Genomic DNA, 25168 nt, shown 5'->3' on the forward strand with positions numbered 1-25168 from the left:
TCGTTTGGTATATTTTCTCTTTCTTCTCTTATCAAGCTTGTATTCCCTCAGTCAGGTTTTACAGAGTCTTGGTCTTAACTGTGCATCTCGTGACCAGATGGAGGTGGGAACAGATCCTGAAGAGGGCAAGGATTGCCTTGACAGTGTGGTTGCCAGATTTAGCAAATAAAAAAATAGGATACAGGAGATTAGGATACTAAAATATTATTCATTGTTTATCTGAAATTCAAACTTAACTGCACATCTTGCACATTATCTGGTGACCCTACTGCCTCAATTGAGGCCTCTTTATAGCCTTTAAGCAGCGGAAGTCCTCTCTCTTCCAACAAGGGAGAGTTGGTCACTTCGGTAGGCCGAGAGGGTTCAGGCAATTCCAAGTTCTCATTAAATCCTCAGCCGTGCCTCCCCTCCAGCTGCAGGGGAGTGAGCAGGGGCTACTCTTGTAGCAGCTCCAGTTGCAGTGAGCAGGGGCTACTCTTCATTGCAGTGCGTGGGCTTCTCATTGCAGTGGCTTCTCTTGTTGCGGAGCACGGGCTCTAGGCAGGTGGGCTTCAGTAGTTGTGGCACGCAGGCTCAGTAGTTGTGGCTCGCTGGCTCTAGAGCGCAGGCTCAGTAGTTGTGGCACACGGGCTTAGTTGCTCCGCTGCATTTGGGTTCTTCCCGGACCAGGGCTTGAACCCATGTCCCCTGCATTGGCAGGCGGATTCTTTACCACTGCGCCACCAAGGAGGCCCTCTCTCCAGGCGTAGCACCTCTCGGCTTTAATGAGCGTGTCCACGATGAGGCTGCAGCTGCTCCTGGCGGCCACGGCCAGGGCAGTCTTCCCTTGCTTGTCAACAACCTTTAGGTCACCGCCTGCCTTCCGCAGGGTTTCCACATTTCCAAGATCAGCAGCTACATGCAAAGGAGTTTGCGGCCTCTGATTTAAGATGTCAGTATCATGCTGTGCACTTAATAAGCTGTTTACCATTGTGATATGGTTGTTGATAACAGCTGAATGAAGAGGGGACTCCTTTTTAAATGCTGTGAAGGAAATACTCTGACTCTTTCACTGCTTAAAGTTGTTGATGAGTACAGCTGAGCCTGTGATTTTCTCTCTGCAAAGAATCAGTAGTGATTACCAACAACTATCTGATCCCACGGTTCTTCCTTACAGTTATTATTGCTCCCATACCCCTCAACTGCCTGACACAGTAGTTCCTAAATTGGTCAACACATTGGAATCATCTGGGAGCTTCTAAAAATACTGGTGCCTGTGTCCTACCCAAGAAATTGCGATGTCATTAGTCTTAGGTGTGGTCTTGGTTAGGAATTTTTAAGAGATTACCTGGTGACTTTAATGCTAGGACACTGTACCAGTTAGTACATCCCACTGTACCTGTATCCCTCTATAGCTCATTACAGGTAAGCCTTAGTCTACTACCACAGCATCCAGGCAGTCTCAAAATCTAGTCCTCATTGTCATCCAGCTGGTGAGTAATCCAACTACAAAATCTCACACTTAGTGTCTACTTCCTAGGACCTTTTTTGGTATCAACTATCTTAGGTAGGGGTCCCTGAAGACAGGGAATCTTATCCAAGTAACTTGCCATGAATGCTCTTAGAAAAAGAGAGTGAGGAAGGCAGGAACAGGGCAGGAATAAAAACCAGCAGGAATGTGGTCCTAGCTGAAGACTAGCTGTAGAATCTGATCCCATGGGGAGTTCTAGAACAAAGTTCAACTGCAGAGTTAGTCCTATCTTGAGGCAAGGGGGCTAACCTTTTGTACCCCTACATCAGTTAATCATTGGCTGAGGTCTGCTCCCAGAGGGGATGGCAGAGGGCTGGAGTGCAGCTTCTTAGCCAGGGCTAGGACTAGGGTGAGGTGAGCAGGGTAAAGTTAGAGGAGTACCAAAATCTCAGTAATCAAGGTGAATACTTTTTTAATGCAATATTTTAAATAAATCAAAATTAACCCCCAAAACTCACAACGAACAAAGTCAAATTTTAAATAAAGATAATTAGGGGAGGAGGTTCCTATTTGGCCAAGGGCAGGTCTTAAAGAGAGGGCAGCTGTGGCTCGTTGTCAGTCAACATTCACAGCATCTGGGGGATCCATGCAGATAAAGGGGGCCTGGGCGGGGCACCAGCAACATCCAGTACACCACCTTTCCCCAATTCCATGTATTTAAGTTTGGGTTGACTCCATTCCCCTAGCATTTTGGGGAGGGAGAAGAGGAGAATAATACTTGGACCTGTTTCATAAGGTCAAAAATCTCTGGCCATGGTGATTACTTTAGGGATGAACATGTGACCCAAACAAGCCCAATCAGCTTCCTCTCAAGGATATTTCTGCTGGAGCTAACAGAAAAGATGCTCTGGACAACATAAGTTAGAGTTGCTTGTGGATGTCTTTTCTAGCTCCACCGAAGGAATCTGCCTGTAACAGGAGAAGAGATCAACATGCAGAGAAAATCTGAGCCAAAAATGAAGCTAGAGAGAGAAAGAGAGTGGCCTAAAAATATTGATTGTGCTGGACTCAGGTGAGCCAAGGTTTTTCTGTTCTATGATGTTTCAATTAGGAATATATTTGTTGTATAGAACAGAAAGTATGACTTAAAGAATAAAACCAACTTGAGGAATAAAAAGGGTGGGAGGAGAGGAGAGGGAGAGAGAGAGAAAGAAAAACATAACTGGAGAGCCCAGGAGTACATTTGTTCCAGGTGTGGTGGGAACAGTGCCTGCATGAAATCACCAGGATCTATCTCCTGGATCTGCTTCTTAGGACTGGCTCCATCTTCTGGTTAAACATGAATCAGACCATAAGCTGAGGGACAGATACTCTGGTTTCCTCAAAATCTACTTACCTCTCTTGGCAATAGTTCCATGATTCTTGAATCAAACATCTATGCCTGGATTCTCTCTTTTTTTAGGATGAATTATTGCCTAGCAACACCAGTTCTTCCCCACCAATTCTCTCCTCATGATCACTTATACCTGCCTTAGTGTAGGACAATTTGGGTTTAGACTGCACCTCCCCAGTCTGCCCCACTACAGTAACATACTTGCTCACTGTTCTGCTGCTCTCATAATTTTTTTTCTTCTCTAAATTCTCATACTATCTCATATCACTACACTTTCCTTTTGGTTCTCCCTTCTCGTCTTAAAATGAGTTCTTAAACTTCTACAAGATGATGCACCCTTTCTTCCTTCTTCCCAAGATAATATATGTAAGCTGTTTAACACGGTGCCTGGCATGTAGTGTGCTCAATAAATAGCTATGATGATGATGATGACGATGACAATGGCAATGAGGCAGCATCGACCCCTTACCTAGTGTTGGGAAGAGTTGACAATTGTTTCCAATGCTAAACACCCTGATACGAGATCTTTTTCATATCTTACCTATATTTCCTGCTGCAAATAAACCATTTCTATTAAGTTCTTAATATAAGCAATTACTCAGGGAGAATGAAAATTCTTAAAATTCTCATTGATATGTCATCTTGTTTCTTTGAATCTTGCTACAATATTTTTTTTCCAGCCAGAGTTTAAACCCTGGGGACACTCACCCATGTTAATATGCATGGCTGGTTTGGACAAAGGAACAAGATTTATTTTTAATGTTAAAAAAGCATTCCTTCTTTTTCCTTTCTTTTTAAATGGATAATGAGAGTCTCAAATATAACTCTGAAGCTGTGACTCCAAGAGAGTTCAACAAGTAAATTGAAAACTGGAGAAAAAAAAAAAAAGTAAAGGACTGATTTAATTGTTTGGTTTGGCTTTTTTTTTTTTTTTTTTTAATGGAATGGGCTTGATGTTTTCCCATCAAGTGGACACAGCTCAGCTGTTCTTACAGAGGTTGTGAGGCCTGAAGCCTGAGGGTAAATACTTGATGTGTGCAGTTAAAAAGTGGCAGGTGTACTGGTGGAAACAGCATGTAACTAGTTTGTGTTACCAGTTAGCATGGTGACCATACCCTGGCCTGTTCTAATAATAAGCTTCAGGTATATGCTCTGGGTTGCAAATATGAATTTAAGGGAGGGCTTTAATTATTAGGTAACCAGTGTTCTGGGAGCAAAGATCCCCTGCTTTCCACTCTGTCTCTGGGCTCTCACATCTGAAATTAACCTTTGCCCTAACCCCATGCTGGGTCTATGGCATAGAAAAAGGTTTTTTCACTTTGGTGACTAAATCAAAGACTGTGATTGATAATACTATTTTCAGTCTGCCGGCTATGCCTGAATCATATAGTTTTTCTAATATCCAATGTTAGGATTTCTTTCCTCCCATTATGATTGAGTGCAGAGAACTCCTGTGGTCCATCCCTCCTAAAGCAGCTCACTTAAGTTTTCATTTCCCTGTCATTTGCATCTGCTTCTGTAGTGGAGTCTACTTGATCCTGTCTTCGGTCTGATGAGCCTGGGCACTGGGGTCCAGCCTGGAAATATCAGGAGGCTTCTCCTAGTTCATCTCCTTAGAAATGCCAAACTTGTAGGGGTTAATTGTGCCAGTTTCCTGTTTTTCCTGCACACCCCTCCCCCAACAAACCGTCCTCTGCACGACTACCCTTTAAGACGAAGTCCTCCAAAATCTTAGCAGGGAGGCCCTAGCCCTTGAGAGATCCCCTTTTTCCTCTCAGTCCGGCTGCTTAGAATCTCATGTTACACTTAGTAAGGACAGAGCTCTCTGCCACCATGACAGAGAAGTAGAAATTATTACATGTCTGGAAATAATCTTGACAAAGGAAATATAAAGGGAGTCTTAGAAAGATGGCTTTGGCCTCAGACGGTAAGGATGGAAAAGTCCCATGTGCATAACATGATTACATGAATCATCTCAGTCCCTGGGTTTAGATGCTGAGAGACTTCTTCAAGTGAGGCTGATGCGGGGGGTATTGTAGGAGCATTTCTGGCTTTCGGCAGGGTGTGGGGGGACTTCTGGGCTGAGTGTTATATGAAAGAACCCACGCCTACCCCTATTACTCCACGATGGCTTCCTGTTCCCATTCTCCTGCTTCTAATGCTCCCTCACCACCGCCAACCCCACCTTGCTGCAACAAGGTACCCAATTGCTTGTTTGCTGAAGCCCCTTCCCTTCCCTTCTCTTCTTTAACTGTATAATCCTTGTATCTTTTGGATTGCCCCTGATTCTATGAGGTAGGTAAGGAGGTAGTATTAACACTATTTTACACATAAGAAAACCTAGAATCAGAAAGATTAAGTAATTTGCCTAAGGTTACATGCCAACTATAGCAGTGTCTGGTCTACTTGACGGAAAGTCCATGCTCTTGCTGCGTTATACTCTGTCAATGCCCATTTCCCAGATGGTCCAGGTAACAGGAAGCACGGAAAGGCACAGTAAGGTGGAAAGCACCCTTGACTGAAGCTGGGGAACCTGACTTTTGGTCATAGCTCTCTTTAATGTTTGGTGAATCCCTCTCCTCTGCCCTCATTTGCCACATAAAATGGAAGGGCTCTACTGGATGCTTTCTATGTTTCTTCCATTTCTAATAGACTGTTAGGACTATTTAGTGACTCTTTACTCTGTACTCTCTATATTTAGGAAATCCATGAGTTCACAGCATTTAACCTCAGGAACAATGATTTACAATCAGATCATGGGAAGAGATGCCACTTTGCCACATGTGCTGAGTAGTATCAAGCTGGCACTGCTGCCAGGGTGGAGAGCTACTTTCTGAAATAAGTTCATGTGTATTTTTAAAAGGCATCTTTTCATAATAAAAACACTTAAAAGGTACTGAGCACTCTAATCTTTGTTGAGTTACACTTGTTTATAAAAATACTGCATTGTTCTTGTGTACGTATGAATAGGGAAGAACATAATTGGTGCCAGCATGAGGAAGGCTAGGTATTAGTTTCCTCTGAAAGTGTCATTAGTAGACAGCCTTGACCTAAGGCATAGCATCTATGGTTCCCCGAACTCTGTGATTCTGATTTAGACTCTACTAAAGTAGAGTACTACTTTAGGACACTATACATACTGAGATGTATTGCCCTTGTCCACTAAAGAAAATTTATTAATCACTCTAATTGAAAGTGTAGATTAATAAGAAATAAGTTGAGCAGTGGGAAATCTTTTTTTTTTAAATTAATTAATTAATTTATTTATTTTTGTCTGTGTTGGGTCTTCATTTCTGTGCGAGGGCTTTCTCTAGTTGCGGCAAGCGGGGGCCACTGTTCATCGTGGTGTGCGGGCCTCTCACTATCGCGGCCTCTCTTGTTGCAGAGCATAGGCTCCAGACATGCAGGCTCAGTAGTTGTGGCTCACGGGCCCAGTTGCTCCGCGGCATGTGGGATCTTCCCAGACCAGGGCTCGAAGCCGTGTCCCCTGCATTGGCAGGCGGATTCTCAACCACTGCACCACCAGGGAAGCCCGAGCAGTGGGAAATCTTATGTGCTTCTTATAAGATGTGGAAACTACTGATTCTGATCCCTTTTTGTTTCCTTCATTATCATGCCTTTTATCCTCAATGTTTGTTAACGCACTGTCAGTAGGAAAGTATTTTCTTAAGAAAGTTATAAGGAACAGATAGATAACTGCCTACATAATTAGAAGCATTTTGTTACATGCTGGCAAACAGAGTGTAGCAAGGTTCAGAAATGTTGCTCTAATGGACATTTTTCCTTTTCTAGTCTAATTTAACCTTGCCACCACCCCACCCATCTCTGAATGAATCTTCACTTTCTTCCCCATCTCTCCAGACCCTGCTTCCCAATTCCTGTGGTACCTAGCCTCCATCTCCCATGAGGGCCAAGGACTATTTGACTTCTTTTAAGCTCTAGAATTATATGATTTCATGAAATGAGAGGTTTTACTTTAGTTAATAAGGATCTCTACTAAAATTGAGGGGTAGATACAGGGTAGATACCTCTACCTCCTGTATAGAGTCAAGTATGTACCCTGTGATCCTGCTTCCTGTTGGCTGGGAAGAGCTCGTCTGGTGTGAACGCTCTGAAATAATGGGTTCTGAAGGCTGAGATGATGGGGGGATGATTATCCTGGGTGGCCAGAGGCAGCTTTTTTAAGGGAGTAAATCCAAGTCATTCTTAGAGTGGGAAACTAAAGTTCTAACCTGGGAGGTGGAGCTGATTGTCAGGTCTGAGTGTTGTGGCAAGGACAGGAGGCAGCTGGGCGGTTGAGAGCTAGGATGGTTGGGGTGAAGATGGCAGGTAGAGCATGAAACTACCGAGACCAAGAAGTTTAGGACTAAGGCTGTGAACAAGAACACTTGCTTATTCGGTGGCTTGAGGTTCCCCTTGGGATACCTGGAGCTGCTCTAAATACTGGCCAGTGGCCAGAGTCATGGTGCTTGGTGGGGAAAGGAAGTGTTGGGACAGGAATGAATTATTGCTGGAATGGGTATTCTTGGATCACAAGATACTGTGTCAATTGTGTGCAGCCTGGCTAGTGGTGAGGTATGTGACCCAACAGAAGTAGTGGTATTTGAGCTGAGCTCTAATGATGAACAAGAGTCCAATAAGCAGAAAGAGATGGTGAGAAATATTCCAGAGACACACAGAATAGCACAAGTGAAAACAACCCAGATAATACAAGCTATATTTTGGAAACTATTAGTAGTTAAATTTGGCAGCATCATGGATATCCAATATGAGAAGAGGGAAAAATAAGGTTGGTAAAGAGTTGAGTTAGTTTTGAGTCACACTGTTGATGACTTTGGATTTTAGGCTGAAGGCAGTCAATGGTAGAGTCCTTGAAAATTTTGAATAGTGGAGTTCCAGGTAAGAGTATTGATTAAATACACACATCTAATTCCATTACCTCCTGAACTTCCACTAAAACTAAAGAAAAAATATTTTTTAATTTCAAGTACAAGAATAAGAAAGGAGACAACAGTTTGGAATCTGAAAAACAGATGGATGCCTGGTAACTAACTTAGGAAGGCAGAATAGCCAAATCTTTCCTGTCAGTGTAGAAACCAAGAAACAACCCAATTTGTACCCCAGAGTCATCAAAAGCCTCAGGAAATGGCAAGACTGGGAACCAATTGACAGTGAGTGTGAGGGCCAAAATAAGGAATACTGGGTAAAAGTTGTTTGAGAAGCTGAGCTCTCTTTCCCACTCCATAACACTGGGCAACTTTCCGCTCCCACCCTGGCAGAAATCTGGAGTTTTATTATCTGGAGAGGGAAAAGCAGAAAGTGTTTGAAAAGAGGGACATCTCACACATTTGAGGATGGAGTTACCCTACTGAAAACATAGGGACAGAGTAAATTTATACATACTGAATAAAGATTGCAGAGACTCCACCACTAACACACACACACATACACACACACCCCTCTTCTCTCACTTGTCTCCCAAAATTCTGACAGCCAGACTTCTACCTTTCAGGCAAGATACTGGAAAACTACCAGCCCAACAGGAAAGACCTAAAGATGGTTTCCTGACAAAGCGCTCCTGCCAGATCCCTTTACAGTAAAGCTAAAGTTAACAAGGCCATCCATAGACTCAGATCCTCCAAACAAATCTTCAGTTCTGCACTTTTAACATGAACAGGCAATCAAGGAATATTAGATATTTAAGGAATCCCCCAACATGGATGATATATACCAAAGCAAGAAGAAACAACTTGGAGTATACAAAGACAATGCAGGAAAAAGAAAGCTTAACCTATCATTAATATCTTCAGAGAGTTGATAGATGATATTGCAACCATGAAGAACAAGGTCCTTGGAAAAAGAAATATTCAGAGAACAAAAAAGAGCTCTTGGAAATGAAAACATGATAGCAGAAATTTAAAAATACAACAGACAGATTGGAAAATTAAGTTGTAAAACCTTTAAGACATAGAACAAAGACAAAAATACAGAGAAGAGGAGAGAAAGATAAGAAAATAGGAGGATCATTCTAGGAGGTACAACACTGGAATCCAATAATCTAGAATGAGAGATGAGAGAAATAGAGGGAAAAATAATCAATGAAACAATTCAGGAATATTTTCCTGGAGTGAAGGACATGAGTTTCCAGATAGAAAAGGCCACCTCAGTGCTAATAATAGTGGGTGAATAGGTATTTCATTACAAAATTTAAGAACGCTGGAGGTAAGAGAAGATCCTAAAAACTTCCACATAAAGATAAGGAATCAGAATATCTACTGATTTTTCAAGGGCAACACTGGAAGCTAGAGACAATGGAAATGATTTCTAATCCAAAATTCTCTATTGAGCCAAATGACTGAGTGAGAGAGTAGGATAAATACATTTTCAGATACACAAAATCTCATTAAATTTAATCCCTACATACCTTTCTCAGAAAGTTACTGGTGGATATGTATGTACAACCAAAGTGAATGTACAACCAAAGTAAATAAAGACAAATACATGAAATGTAGGAAACAGGAGATCCAGTGCAGAATTTATTCACCAGACCTAGGATCTAGCTTGTTCAGATTGGAACAGGTTCGGAAATTTGTGTCTAAAGACAGTGCAGGACTCTGTATCTATATGTATTTTTTCTCCTGGTGTGAACAGGTAGCCATGGTGAAAGCCAATGGAACCTCACTTTTATAAGATCCATAATAATTCTGGCATATGGGTGAGACTGAAAACTGACACACGAAAGAAGTACGTTTTTAATTTGAAGGGTCGTACTAAAGACTGGTATCTCTCTTAATTATCTTTGCAAGATCCTTAGTTTAGGCTCTTTAGGTTGCTTAGGTATAGAGTAAAAGCAAATCTGCCTGAATAAGGGGAAAACATACACACAAACACACACCCACATATAAATGTATGTGTATGTATGTATATGTATACACATACTATATATGTGTGTACATATGTATACACATGTTAAACACACATGCACACTTACCTAGAGGCATAGTGTATCTATAGAAAGATGCATAAGAAGCGGAGATCAGTGCTGCCTCTTCGTGGCTACGGAAAAGGAATGTGAGGGAGACCTTCATTTCACTATTTATCTCCTTGTTCCTTTTGATGTTTTGGACAAAATGCAGGGTAAGAGAGATAGTAGACTGGGATTATTTGGTTGGTGATTGTCATGTTCTTGGAATGAGGAAATAAGGGCTTGAATGAGAAAACAGTGGCTGGATGCTAAAGCTGGAGGAATCTTTGCCTGGCCTGGTGATGACCAGATGTGGCAGGAGGGTGGGGGTGGGCAGCGGGCGCCAAGGGAAAGGTCAGAGGGCAGTGGTCAGAGATGACTCCTTGCTTTCTAGCCTGGGTTCACAAATGTGAGGACACTGAGTAGATGAAACTGGCTTCAGAAGGGCAGAGGGAGGAGGGTGGATTGCAAAAGTATAATAAGGGGAAGAAGTTAGAGTCAGCAACCGTAGCTCATGTTTTCTCTGACCAAAAACATATTCATTGGTCATATCACGTGCCTTATCATCCACAGCTTCTGGACTTACGAGATGATGGAATGGCTTCTGGAAAACTCAGTGATGGGTCTTCTGGAGGCACCACCTTGGAAGGCTGAGGTAGTGTAGTGTAAGATGGAGTGTAGGCACTCAACCTGTAACCAACCAAGATGCGGCCTCTTCCATGGCCAGAAAACACAAGGTTGGGAAATAAAGAGGTGGAAGGGATGATGATTCGCAAAATTTTCCCCAGCTCTGCCACTTACTAAGTTAATGACCTTGGGTAAATCACTGTGACTTCTCTGTCCCTATGTTTCCTCATCAGCAAAATGGGCATAATGGCCCAGTACCTTCATCACAGGGTTGTTGTGAGGATTAGATGGGATAGTGAGTTTAAAGGTTTATAAGAATGCCTGGTACAAAATAAACACCAGTAATATTAGCCAGTACTGTTTCACTTTTCACCTTTCTTGGGGTTCTTTCTCTCTGACTTGGCACACAGAAGGCCTAGAGAATTTAATGTACAAAGAGCGGATGTTTTCACCAGAGGGCATGTTAATGTTTTATTCAATCTTTATTTTTTATTTATTTATTTTTTATTTAATTTTTTTTAAAATTTTTAATTATTTAATTTTAATTTTATTTTTGGGCTGCATTGGGTCTTCATTGCTGCATGCGGGCTTTCTCTAGTTGCAGCAAGCGGGGGCTACTCTTTGTTGTGGTGCGCGGGCTTCTCATTGCGGTGGCCTCTCTTATTGCAGAGCACAGGCTCTAGGCACACGGGCTTCAGTAGTTGCAGCACGCGGGCTCAGTCGTTGAGGCACGCGGGCCCTAGAGTCCACAGGCTTCAGCTGTTGCAGCACATGGGCTCAGTAGTTGTGGTGCACGGGCTCTAGGGCGCACGGGCTTCAGTAGTTGTGGTGCGCAGGCTCAGTAGTTATGGCGTGTGGGCTTAGTTGCTCCACAGCATGTGGGATCTTCCCAGACCAGGGATCGAACCCATGTCCCCTGCATTGGCAGGCGGATTCTTAACCACTGTGCCACCAGGGAAGTCCCTTTTAAACAAATAGTTTTGAGGTACTACCTTAGGTGCCTGGGATCCACTGGTGAAGAAATTAGACACAGTCCTGCCTTCACAGAGCCTGGACAGTTTTCTTTTTTCCATAATTTCCATAATGACTCTTCTCACATGCCATGTATTTATTTTTAATTGAGATATAGTTGACATATAACATTGTATTACTTTTAGGTGTACAACATAATGATTTGATACAGTGTATAGTATGAAATGATCACCACAACAAGTTAACATCCATCACTACACATAGTTAAGAATTTTTCTTCTTGTGATGAGAAGAAGTTCCTTCTTAGTAACTTTCAAATATACAATACAATTACATGCATTTATTTTATAATCGAAGTATTTTCAATGAATAAATTTTTATACTAAGCTTTTGTTTAACGTACATGCAAGCACACATTACATGGTATAAAACATTACAAACTGAAAAGCAAGTATCCCTTCCTTAACTTCAGATTTCCTAGTTATCCGGAGAAACAACATCCCTTACCTGACATATGTCTCAGTAACTAGATAAACATAGAATCGTATGAGACACAGAGGAAAGGGAAGAGGAGAGGGTTTAGGGTGAGTCAGAGGCTTTTAGCTAGGTGACTGGAGAATGGGGCTACCTTAGAGCTGTTAAGAGGAAGGACATACATTAGGAGGACAGAGGGAGTAATATCAGACTATAAGTACTGTTAAAATAGAAGAAGAAAATTTAGACTTTTACATCATTTTAATAGAAATTTATTGAGAACTGCTCTGTATAAGAATAGATACATGTATATGTATAACTGAATCACTTTGCTATACACCTGACACTATCACAACATTGTTAATCAACTATACTCCAATATAAAACAAAAAGTAAAAAAAAAACATGTTACAAAACAGCAAGATGCTTAGAGCCTAAGGAAGGCAAGGGCAGGGCAGAGCACACAAATGGTACGATTACAAGTACAAGCATGGCTAGCACAGCTGTCTATAACCCTTTAGGGTCCTTTATGTAGAATAAGAAGAACTACTATTTCTGTGGCTTTCCCAAAGTTCTCTTTAGGTTTGGACTGAGGCTTCTCCATCCCTTAGTGATGCTGCCTTAGAGCCAGAGTCTCCTAGCTCATTTTTACAGGGCTAATATATTCCTCTCTTGCGCCCAGGTTTCCCATCATTGAGAATGACGCATAGACAGTCCTCAGACACAAGTTGGCTAGCCCTTCTCTGGGCCAACCATCACCTCCTTAGGACATCTGCAGGCTAAGTCAGCCTCTGGGCAATTTGTATTCTGGTCCTTTTAATTCTGCTCCAGCTCCTTCCCTCTCGGCCATTCATTGAAAGAGCCCTAAGCCTCCTTCCATTCACCCCATTATTAAGATGATAGCTCTCCCCACCCAGCTCTGCTTCCAGCCAGATGAAACATCACAACAACCTGGCTATCATCAAAACCAATCACCAACCTCCAAGGAAACTGCAGTCGGCCTTAAGTCCATTTGGACAGACTGTCCATCCGTTGCTCTTCCTATGGCTTGTCGAAGGACTGGACAGACTGAACGTTCATGTGTATTTCTGTTGGTCAAGATCTTTCATTTTCTTTCCTGTTTTGAGTGTTGCGATCTCTCTCTTGGCTCTTGAACAGTTGCCCCAGGCCATTGTCTCAGTCATTTTCTTTGAGAAGAGAAGCAGGGTTTATGATGCACAGCGCTCTCCTGCTTTATCCAGCACTCTTTGCTAAGGCTCAGCAGCAGCTTCTTGGGCAGGTGGATCCTCCTTAACATTAGCAACAGCCCAGACGGTAATGGCTACAGAACTGGTTCCTTCTCTGTCTCTAATTTCCCAGATTTTGAGTTGGTCTGCTCACTGTTGTCAGCACACTGGGCCACCACTTTCCTTACTGACCCTCACAGAGGGACAGGAACTCCTTAGCAGAGGGTGGACTTTTCTCAGTAATTACATTATTATAGTACATATTTCTTTATACTTCAAAATATTAATATTAACACTATAAGGCCATAAAATACATAACTCCCACCCGGACTGAAAAGGTAGTTGTTCAGTCACAGGTATACAGGATGGAATGAGGCACTACCTGAGATTCAGGGTAGATAAAAGCCACAATTCCAGGAATTGGGAGTTTTACATAAAACACAATTTATAACATTAAGAGACTGAATCTGAAACAGGAGGTGTTAGTCTTACACATGCTTCCTGAGCCAGGAACCAGTTAGGTGGGCTTGACCCACAAGTGTGCTCTGAAATGAAAAGAAACAGTTAAAATCTGCTCCTGGCATAGAGAGCAGAGCTGGCATTGTAGGGAGGCTATTTCACTTAGAGGGAATCGTGAAGCCCCCTCTATTATTAATAGTAATATTCTCTTGCCTTCTGGGAAGGCTTAGAGAGACAAGAAAAAGGTCAGTCAAAACTTGAAAAGAAAAGCATATAAAAACCGGATAGTCATATGGCATTTACTTTTTAATTAAAAATGTGTAGCACTTTTGTCTCCTGAGGCTGTCTTTGAAATGTTAATATCACACTGGGCTTCATCAGATCTTTCAGGTTCTTGGAGTTCTACTCTGGAAAAACAGAAAAGAATTCAGTGAGATTTCACAGTAGAGCCACTTTCTTTTTCTAGATTTCAGTGATAGGGCAGAATATAAGGGGACATTGCATTAGCAATGAGGAGAAATAAACTACTGAAGAGAGGTGGAGAAGTACCGTCCACACTTCCTAAATTACTATCTTTGATTTTTGTCTGGGCCTGCCCCTGCCCTATGCTGATTCCCTGCTGCCTTCCCTCTGCAGCTCTTCCGGACCACTTCTGAGCTAAGTCTGACAGGGCAGGCAAGATCTCAGCACCTGGGCTCACCATCCTGGATTCCGAGACTCACAGTGGCTGGTGTATCCAGATAAGTGCTGGGCACACTGGGAGCTGTGCACCCTGGGATCATGACTTGTGTCTCTGTGACCAGGTTTTTTTATAAATTTATTTAATTAATTTATTTTTGGCTTCATTGGGTCTTCGTTGCTGCATGCAGGCTTTCTCTAGTTGTGGTGCGCAGGGGCTACTCTTCGTTGAGATGCGCGGGCTTCTCATTGCGGTGGCTTCTTGTTGTAGAGCGTGGGCTCTAGGCGTGCAGGTTTCAGTAGTTGTGGCATGCAGGCCCTAGAGCGCAGGCTCACTAGTTGTGGCACACGGGCTTAGTTGCTCTGCGGCATGAGGGATCTTCCCGGACCAGGGCTCAAACCCGTGTCCCCTGCATTGGCAGGCGGATTCTTAACTACTGCGCCACCAGGGAAGCCCGGTGACCAGGTTTTTGACTTAGGGTTGCTTTGACCCCATGACTATGTGACCAGAGCATTGATATTCTTGAGAGTGCAGCTTCTCAGGGTGGATGGAGGTACAGACAATCTGATTGCATGCTGTGAAAGGATGGATCACCAGGAATCTTTGTGTATTCCATCATGCATACATTCATTCTTTCAACAAATATTTATTTTAATAGCCAAGATATGGAAGCAACCTAAGTGTTCACTGATGGATGAATGGATAAAGAAATTGTGACACACACACACATACACACACATACAGTAGACCATAAAAAAGAATGAAATCTTGCCATTTGTGACAACATGGATGGACCTTGAGGGTATTATGCTAAGTGAAATAAGTCAAACAGAGAAAGAAAAATACTATATTATTTCACTTATATGTGGAATCTAAAAACAAAGGAATAATAATAATTTTTAAAAATCAGTTTATAGATACAGAGAACAGATTGGTGGTTGCCAGAGGTGGGGGGGTATGGAGGTGGGAGAAATGGGTAAATTTTTTTTTGGTTTAAATAAACTGAATTTTTAAAAACAATCTGAAAACTTGCACTCTTAAAGAAAAAAAAGCACCTCACCAAATTTTGCCTTCCACAGCCCTCGTACGTGAACAAAGGAAAATATAAAGAAAAGGATATACACACTTCTCCCTATGCCATATTTAGGGTTACTTAAGTGCTGTTCTTATTTGGATTTGATTAGGTAAAGAATCTAGAAAGAAAGCCAAATAAATGAAAAATAAGTACAAATCAAACAAACAACTTAAACTATTGCTCAGCTGAAAGCAAACGTAAGAGAAACTAAAGCCCAGAATAATGTTTACTTTTCCACAAAACTCCTTTTCAACATGTTATATACTTATCAAACCATTAGAGTGTAAATTCTGTAAGTCCTATCATCTTTCAACCAGTATTCACCATGAAAATTACAACTACTGAAAACTGTTAGTATTATTAAAAGGCTACTTTCTATAGGTTCAAACATATCTGCTGCTGCAATTTCACAGTTTAAAAAATTTATTGAGCACTATATGCCAGGCACTGTACTAGGTTCTGGCAGCACAATGATGAGCTTCACTGATATGTTCCCCGCCCTCTATAAAGTTTGATTTAGTTAAGTTTATAGAGCTTAATAATATAATTACACCAATATATAAGTATAACCTGGTGTTATGAAGAAAAAACACAAGGATCCACATGATACTATAACAGGCTGACACAATCTAGTTTGGGAAGGGTTTTTAAGAAAGTGCAACTTGAGTCAGGATCTGAAGAATGAGGTGAAGAAGTGGCGAAGAACATTCCAAGCAGAGGGCACAGGAGATGCAAAGACACTGAGGCTAGAGGGTACATATTATCACTCCTCACTTATTTATTTATTCATTCCACACATGTAGGACACCCAGGCACTGTGCCAGGTACTGCGGTTACCATGGTGAATAAGATGCAGCCTATGCTCACCACATCAGACCCTTTTGGTATTAATTTTTTACTTGACCACAACTGAACTTGCCATGACCCTTGGGCATTGTGCATAGGGCACACTGCCATCCATTTATAGCTAGGACATTTTCCTCCAAGTCCTAACTAGTCTGACTTTCCTCTTCCTCTCCATTAGTTCATGTATGCTGAGGTCCCAGCATGCCTCAGACCAAGCCTAGTTAAATTATAGACTCTCTGGGCATTGTACCTCTTTCAACAATGTTGTAGGGTCAGGACTCACCTTTTCTCAGTCTGTTCACTCTCTTTCCCCTCCACTTTGATGGTTTCTGAAAGAGACAAAAACAACTTCAGAAAACGTATTGCCCATAAATACTAAAAGAGGGAAAGTTTGAAGAGGCTCCTAAGTCCTAGGACTCAGAGAGAAATTGTTGTTGCCATATATGTGGAATAGATGGTTCCTTGATGAAATTTCATGGGGACTGAGAAGGAGCTTCTTTCATCCAAAAAGCAAATGCCTTCTTTTGTTCATTGTGCCTTAAGTTCTAATGTTGGGAATAGGTTTTACTTACAGCTCTATTCTTTACTAAAATAAAAATACTACTGGGAGGTATAATACATTTAGTTTTAGCAATCATTTAGTGATGGGAAAAAAAGTTTCCAATCCTTTTCTGAAAGTAAGGTTTAGAAGGAGGAGGAAAAGGAAATCTTCCAGATGTTGGTGCCTAAATGGGTTAGCCAGCTGGTGCTACCAAATAATACACAAGGTTGCATGGAGAGGCTCAAGTGGGAAATTTCTAGTGGGCTGGACCTCCCAAAGCCTGAGTTCCTACTGGCATGGACTTACTACTGAAGCAACTTCGGGTGAAAATTCCTCTATGTTGACTGTTATGACCGTGCTGTTGTCCCACTCTCAGCCTTACAGCAGGCGTTGTTAACCCAGGGTCCATGGAGGAATTTAGGGACCGCAGCAATCCTTTCAACAACACCCCTGATGGTTTTGAACACTTCCTATCTTTGGCAGTTCTCTTTGTGTGTGCATGTGTGTGTGTTTAAAAATAATCAGTTTTATTGAGGTAAAATACACAGTAAAATCCAATCATTTTCCATACAGATTTTGATGAGTTTAACAAATGTATGCAGTCATGTAACTACCACCACAACCAAGATATAGAACATTTATATAAGCCCAAAGAGTTCCCTCCAGCCCCTTTTCAATCAATTCCTTCCCCCCACCCCATCCCCTGTAACCACTGATCTGCTTAATGCCACAGTAGTTTTGCTTTTTCTAGGATTTCATGTAATGTGTAGTCTTTTCATGCCTAGTGTCTTTCACGTAGCATAATGCTTTTGAAATTCATTCATGTTGTTTCATGTTACCAGTAGTCCATTCCTTTCTATAGCTCAGCAGTATTTCATTATATATATAGAGCACCATTTGTTTATCCATTCACCAACTGCAAAAATTCAGGATGCCAGGTTTTCAGTATTATGAAGAAAACTGCTATGGACATTTGTGTGTGTGTCTCTGTGAAGACATATGTCTTTATTTCTCATGGGTAAATATCAAGGATTGCTGGGTTGTATAGTAGAGCATAAGAATTTCAGTTGTTTAATAGCCTCTCCAGCATCTGACATTTATCAGTCCTTTTAATTTTAGCCATGTTAGTGGGTATGGGGTGGTATCTCATTATGGTTTGAATTTGTATTTCCCCAATGACTAATGGTGTTATGACTGTGTGGCTGTGCTTATGGGCCATTTGTGTATATTTTTATGTGAAGTATCTATTCAAGTCTTTTACTTTCTGCCTTTTGTTATATGGATTGTCTTTTCATTACTGAGTAGTATTATATAAGTATGTATTCTGGTTATAAGTCCTTTATTATATTTATATTTTGCAAGCATTTTGTCCCAGTCTGTGGCTTGACTTTTCATTTTCTTAACAAAGTCAAAAGGCAAAAATTTTTAATTTTGATGAAGTTCAGTTTATCAATCTTATCTTTTTATAATACAGTTTGTGCTTACTGTGTCCTATCTGAGATTTGCCCAACCTAAGCTCACAAAATTTTTCTTCTATGTTTTCTTTCAAAAGTTTTTTAATTTTAGCTCTTATTTTAGGTTTATGATCCACTTCAAGTTATTTTTTTGGGTGTCTAGGTTCATACTTTCCCATGTGGATATCTAACTGACCCAATACCATTTGTTGAAAAGACTATCCTTTCTGCATGGAATTAATTTGACACTTCTGTCAAAATCAGTTGACAAAATCATATTTTTTGACTTTCCATTTTGTTCCATTGATTGATATGTCTGTCCTTTCACCAGTGTCACACCTTGACTACTATAGCTATATAATAAATCTTGAAATTAGGTTGTATAAGTCCTCCATCTTTGTTGTCATGTTTCAGAATTGTTTTGGCAATTGTAGATCCTTTGTATTTCCACATAACTTTTAGAATAAGCTTTTTAATTTCCACTAAAGAGCCTGCCAGGATTTTGATTGATGGTGCATTGAAACCAAAGATCAGTTTGGGAGAACTGGTATCTTAATAGCTAGTCTTCTAAACCATGGACACGGCATAATTCTCCATTTATTTAGGTCTACTTTAACTTCTGTCAGTAGTAATGTTTTTTAGTTTTCAGTATACATACAGGTCTTGTACTTGTTTTTAAAAATTAATTCCAAAGTCTTTAATATTACTTGATGCTACTGTAAATGGTATTTAAAAATTCAGTGTACAACTGTTTGTTGTTAGTATGTAGGAAAACAATAGATTTTGTGTATTGACCTTGTATCCTGCTACTTTGCTACACTAAATCAGTTCTAATAGCTTTTAATGGATTCCTTAGGCTTTTCTACAAACATGATGTCATCTGCAAAATAAGGCAGTTTTACTTCTTTCTTTCCAATATGCATGCCTTTTATTTCTTTTTCTAGAGTTGTGGCACTGGCTAGGACCTCCAGTACAAGGTTGAACAGAAGCAGTGAGAGTGACATCCTTGCCTTATTCCTGATCTTAGGTGAAAGCAATCAGTCTTTTATCCTTAACTATGATGCTAACTAAAGGATTTTAGTAGCTGTTCTTTGCCAAGTTGAGGGAATTCTTTTGTATTCCTACTTTTATGAGAGTTTATCTTTCTTTTGAAAAATTATGAATGGGTATTAATTTTGCCAAATGCTTTTTCTGTATCCATTGACATGTATTCTGTATCCACATGATTTCTCTTTTCAGTCTTTCAATAGGTGAGTTTTATTGCTTGATATTTGGATGTTAAACTTACCTTACATTCCTGGAATAAACCCCACTTAATCATGATGTATAATACTTTTAATACACTGCTAGATTTCAGTTGCTAATTTTGTTGAGCATTTTGGCATCTATGTTCACAAGGGATATGTGTAGTTTTCTTTTCTTGTAATGTCTTTTTCTAGTTTTGGTATTAGGGCTCCCCCTGCCTTCAGAGCAGCCTAGAAACTGACTCCAGGCAGTAAGTTGTGGACAATCATAGGGCTCACCTCATCTTTTCCCTTCTCTCAGGGACTATAGTTTTCTGTAGCCTGTTGTCCAATATCTGAAAACAGTTGTTACATATATTTTGTCTGATTCTAGTTGTCTACAGCAGGAGGGCAATTCCTGTAGCAGTTAATCCTTAATGGGAGGAAGGAAAAGTCTGTCTCTTCTATATAATTTTAAAAGAGCTTTAACTGTTAGAAAAGTCTCTTATTTCTTTCTACCTTCTTATAACCTTCATCAAGATACCCTTTAGAGCCTCAGTTAAGTATGATCTTTGCACCCTATGGCAGTTTTTAGATATTTAAAGGCAGCACTTGTGTCCTCCCCAAGGCATTTTTTTTTCCCCCAGGCTGAGCATTCTGTTATTTCAGATATTTCTTTTTTTTTTTAATACATCTTTATTGGAGTAAAATCGCTCCACAATGCTGTATTCGTTTCTGTTGTACAACAAAGTGAATCAGCTGTATGCATATATATATCCCCATATCGCCTCCCTCTTGAGCCTCCCTCCCACCCTCCCTATCCCACCCCTCTTGGTCATCGTAAAGCACCGAGCTGATCTCCCTGTGCTATGCAGCAGCTTCCCACTAGCTATCTATTTTACATTTGGTAGTGTATATATGTCGACGCTACTCTCACTTCGCCTCAGCTTCCCCCACCCCACCCGCCGTGTCCTCAAGTCCACTCTCTATGTCTGCGTCCTTATTCCTGCCCTGCCACTAGGTTCATCGGTACCATTTTTTTTTTAGATTCCATATATATGTGTTAGCATACAGTATTTGTTTTTCTCTTTCTGACTTACTTCACTCTGTATGACAGACTCTAGGTCCATCCTCCTCACTACAAATAACTCAATTTCGTTTCTTTTTATGGCTGAGTAATATTCCATTGTATATTTGACTGATCTTCCAGATACTTTGTAAATCTAGTTACAGTCTATTTTTGTCAAAGTTCCTCTTAAAAATAACAGTGCTTATAGCTGAATACAGTATTTCAGGATGTCTGTACACCAACACAAATAATATTATCCTTTCATACTCATGACAAAATCACCACCGTTATTTTTTTAAAAAAAGCTTCTATTTTAAAATGAAAGTAGACAATAAAAAGACAGCTTCTAAACTTTTGGATTTGATTACAAATTTAGCTTTTGAAGAGCAGATATGATGATATCACCTGGTTTCAGTTTTTAAGCCCTGTGAAACTTTCTGTTTAAATGGTGGTTAAAAATGATTTATTTTGGAAAAGACATTTTCCCTTTAAGAAATCATTCCTGAAAGAGCTGAGACTCTTCCAAGTTTGGAGGAGGGAGGCAAGCTGTACAAATTGTAGGTTGCTAGGCACTATTACAATACAGATTTTAGTCAGACAAGAACCAAATGAGGAAGTAAAACTTCAGGAGGAGCTATTTTAGTCTTTCTCCCCACTGGGTAAGCTGAGAGGGTAACTTCTGATTGGGAAAAGACAGTAATTGAAGGTTACAATTTCTCATGCTTTAACTGCCCTACTTGACAAAACAAAAAAAGAGAAGAGAGATTAGAAACCAGCTAGAACAACCATGGCATTTCCCTTTTATTCATTTAACAGCCTAAACAGGGTAAATATGTACGGTTGAGGAATAGAAAAACTTAACTACTGAAAAATCACTGGAAAGGACTTTTGACACCAAGTTAGTTAGTTGGAGGACTGTCTCCTCTGAGAAAAGGATTAATATTGGATTAGGAGGAAGCTGCATTGTTGGAGAAATTTCTACTCATCAGTAAGCTTGTGTCTCTGTGGATGGGTCATGACTGTTTCCATGTTTGTCTACTGGCAGAATTTAGTTCCTTGTGGACTGAGATCCCCATTTCCTTGCTGGCTTTCAGCTGGGGGCCATTTCCAGTTTCTAGAGGCCACCCACATTTCTTGGCTTACGGCCCCTTCCTCCATCTTCAAGGGCAGCAGTGGTGCGTTGAGCCTGTCTCAAGCTTTGGATCTCTCCTCCTTCCATTTCATCTTTCTAATCCAGGTGGGAAAGATTCTGTGACTCACGTGATTAGATTGGGTCTACCTGGATAATCCAGGATAAACTCATCATTTTAAACTCAGTATGTTAATCACGTATGAAAAGTCCCTTTTGCCATGTAGGATAACGTGTTATAGATTCTGGGGTATATGAGGTGGATATCTTGTTGGTGGCATTATTCTGCCTATCATACAGCCAATGCCAGTGGTATCCACAAACAAGTGCAGACATTGCTGAAGTTACAAAACCCAGTTTTACAAACATCTCATATCTACGTGGCATGGTTACTTGGTACATCTCCCTCCTCCAATGATATCAAGGCTCTTCTCTTTGACCAAACTTACTGGCACATGTGACTATCTGACCAAACAACTTTTTTCTACCAATATTCTTTATCACGTTCTTGAGGGGTTCGTATATGTACTATGCTCTCTTGTGGTCTTCTGCCTTTTAATACTCATAGCTCAATTTGACCATCTCAAATGCAACAGACACCCTTACAACTCTCACATATATACAGACACACCCTCTTTAACTCCCTTATCTAGTCTCCTGAATTTTTCTGATTGCATTTTAGGGGAAGAAACATTTTACTTGGCTTTTCTCCATCCCTTTTCTTTGTTTCGTTTGTAAGCTAATCATTCCAATGCAAAACCAAATTTAGGAGACAGCTTATTTCCAAGTAGAAGGTTGCTTCTGCACATTTAGCTAATTCTAAATAGCAATGAGATTGAGAGAAAGAGAAGTTCAAAACTCTCGCTTTGAAAAGTCAAAGCCTAGACAAGCATGATATAACTGTACATCTGACCCTGCACTGTGAATTTTACACTTTTGTATCATAGAAATCTCTCAGTATACCCCGTACTTTGGCAGTTTGAATGGCTCTGTCATATGCTTTGTGTTAATGTATTGAAACTGGATTATCACTCCTAAATTTCTTGTTTTTTGGAATACAGCTAGAATGAAATGAATGACTGCTAATGTCATCCATCTATTCTCTAGATGGATCTTAAAATCAGTACCCTGAAATCTTAAGATGCTGACCAGAAGCATTACTCATCTTGTGCTTTTTACCATAAGTGAGTAAGAAGGTTTTACCTTAATTATTAGCACCAACCAAACTTTTACTGGAGGCAATTACTGAGATAAAGTCCAAGCTTATCTTACAACTTCATTCAAACCAGCCCGAACCACAAACAGGCATGGGATTCTTATAAAGTCAGGGACCACTTTGCCCCCCATTAAACACAGGGCATTTTTACAACAGAAGTCAATGGGGAGGCTGCTCAACGCAGTGCTGTTTAAAACAGCAAAACTATGGGAACAACCCAACTGTCCAACAATATGGACTTGGTTAAATAAATTAAGATGTATCCACGTAACGGAGTATCTTGCAGCCATTTTAAATGATGCTGTAGAATAATACTTAGTGACACTGAAAATATTCTTCCAACATTTAGTATAAAAAAGTTAGAAAACAGTACATGTTATATTATTCAAATTGTGAAAAACAGTCCTCCTAATACTATCCCACTTATGGAAAAATAACAGATTAATACATAGAAAACTCTGGAAGTTATACACTAAAATGTTGGCATAATCATTTTTTCTTACTAGTAGAACTATAGGTGATTTTTATTTTCAGTATATTTGGTAATGGATATGTACTACTCGGTAATCCATATGAGTTAATATTATTTTTTAAAGTCAGTGGGGAATAATTCATCTAACTTAGTTCTCAGTAAGCCGAGACTTTTAGAGATGAGAAGGCAAATCTTATGGTCACCTAATCCTCCCCTTCTCCCACCAAACATCCCTGCCTGAACATCATCAGGTCCATAATCGTGAACATTTAGAAGTGTTTTCACCATTTTACTTCATTGAATTCTCACAGTAACCTCATGAAATAAAGTAGGTAAGGCAAGGAATAATCAGCTTTGTTTGGAAACCAGAAGTACATTTGTAAACCTTAGGTTAGAAGTGTTGCCTTTCCTGGAAATCCAGGCAACCTTATCAGCTGCTGAGTCCCGTCTATATGGGCTCAAAACCCTGAGGGAACCTTTTCCTCCGAACGCCTGCTGACTTTTTGCCAGCCTGGGCTCAGCCAACAAGCTCCAGAAGGCAGCTGATTAGAAGTTAGCTGCAAAGTGGCAATCTGCAGAGAGGACAAGCACTGACTCACCACATTCTTTAGAGGGGCCAGGCCGCTTCTTCTTCCTTTTCTTTAGTGTTAGAAAGAACACCATCCCACACACAACGACCAATGTTACAAGTAGAGCTGCAATCCAGAGGATGTGGTCTGGGACAGGGGGGCTTGGCACAGGTGGCTTTGCATCTAAAAATGAACCCAAGTTTTCAATCAGCCAGGAAGGTTGATTATAAAAGCTTTATAATTGCTGCTCTTCCCTTTATTTACATGCCAGCATCTCCTCAGGGCTCTACTGCCAGAGCAGCCTGAAAGCCACATGATTTGGGCCATAGAAAATCCAAGTCTCAGGGCCTCGGCAGCTGACTGAGAACCAAGCCAGTGACTCTGACCAAGTGTCTGGACTGAGCTGCCTTGCCTTCCCTTCCCAGAGACTGAGATGACAATGACCGTGATCTAGAAGAGGGTCACCTTGGCCCTCGGTTCTGGAATCTGGGTAATGTACCTGTACTGAGGCTCTGAAGGTACAGTCATCTGGGCAGCATCCGGCTTCCTCCCCCCCCTGTGTGGTCAGGCCCCAAGTTTTGAAGTTTCTCTTATAGTAATTCCTCCATCTACTATCATCTCTAAATCAGGCTCCAGACACCTCTCACCCGGACAAACATAGCAGCCTCTTTACAGGCCTCCTATCTCCAGCTTTGTTTGTTCTTTCCCCTGATGTCTAGGTGGACTTCCTCAAGCATGGCTTTCAACCTGTCTCTTCTACTGGAAAACTTTTGATATGTCTTCATGCCCTGAGGATCAGGGTCAGAATCTGCTCCTGGGAAGTCAGGACTTACTTCCTTGCACAAGGACTCCTAAACTTACAGGAAGTTAAAAAACAGGCTTTGGGCGGAAAAATTAGGACTGAGTGGCCCATCTTATAGACATTTATGGGAAGAGGTCTGGTAGTTAATCTCAAATTACAGGAGAATAGGGCCAGCTGACCTCCCATTAGCTTAGGGGCATTTTGTGCACCCATGCCCTGTTCCTGGTACCTTAAGAAAAGGAGTTGTTGGTACTGCAGGCCACATTCAACACGTTTTGAGTCTGTCCCAGTTTAATCTCACTTGAACCTGTTTGGCATCCCAGTTAACATGGAGGCTGCTACCTTTTGATACCCAAAAAGATTCCTTGACACAGGGCCTAACCTATATCTGATCTAGCCATAGAATAGGGACACAGAGAGGCAAGCCCCATCTTCCTGAGGCAGCTAGAGCTGAAACATTTCTGAAGATGGCGACAGCTAGGAAGGTTTTGGCAGCAGTTGAGAAACGGCAGAAAGGTGAGCCACGAT

The 25168-nt window shown here is 40.9% G+C and overlaps 1 protein-coding gene across 3 annotated transcripts in view; it reads right to left on the reverse strand.

Moving 5' to 3' along the window:
• Positions 1–11552: 11552 nt before the first annotated feature.
• The window catches only part of CD86 (CD86 molecule), a 63228-nt gene continuing 49612 nt past the window's right edge, over positions 11553–25168 (reverse strand). For 2 of the 3 annotated variants that reach the window (XM_007175606.2, XM_007175607.2), the window contains 3 exons: positions 23869–24021; positions 16449–16494; positions 11553–13972 (listed from right to left, as the gene is read on the reverse strand). In XM_007175606.2, the coding sequence (XP_007175668.2) occupies positions 13876–13972; positions 16449–16494; positions 23869–24021 (296 nt within the window). In that variant the 3' untranslated portion in view covers positions 11553–13875. The remainder of the gene's footprint in view (positions 13973–16448; positions 16495–23868; positions 24022–25168) is intronic. The other variant, XM_007175608.3, reaches the window with a different exon arrangement.

The sequence above is a fragment of the Balaenoptera acutorostrata genome, chromosome 4 (assembly GCF_949987535.1).
Source record: "Balaenoptera acutorostrata chromosome 4, mBalAcu1.1, whole genome shotgun sequence".
In the NCBI taxonomy this organism is placed as follows: Eukaryota; Metazoa; Chordata; class Mammalia; order Artiodactyla; family Balaenopteridae; genus Balaenoptera; species Balaenoptera acutorostrata.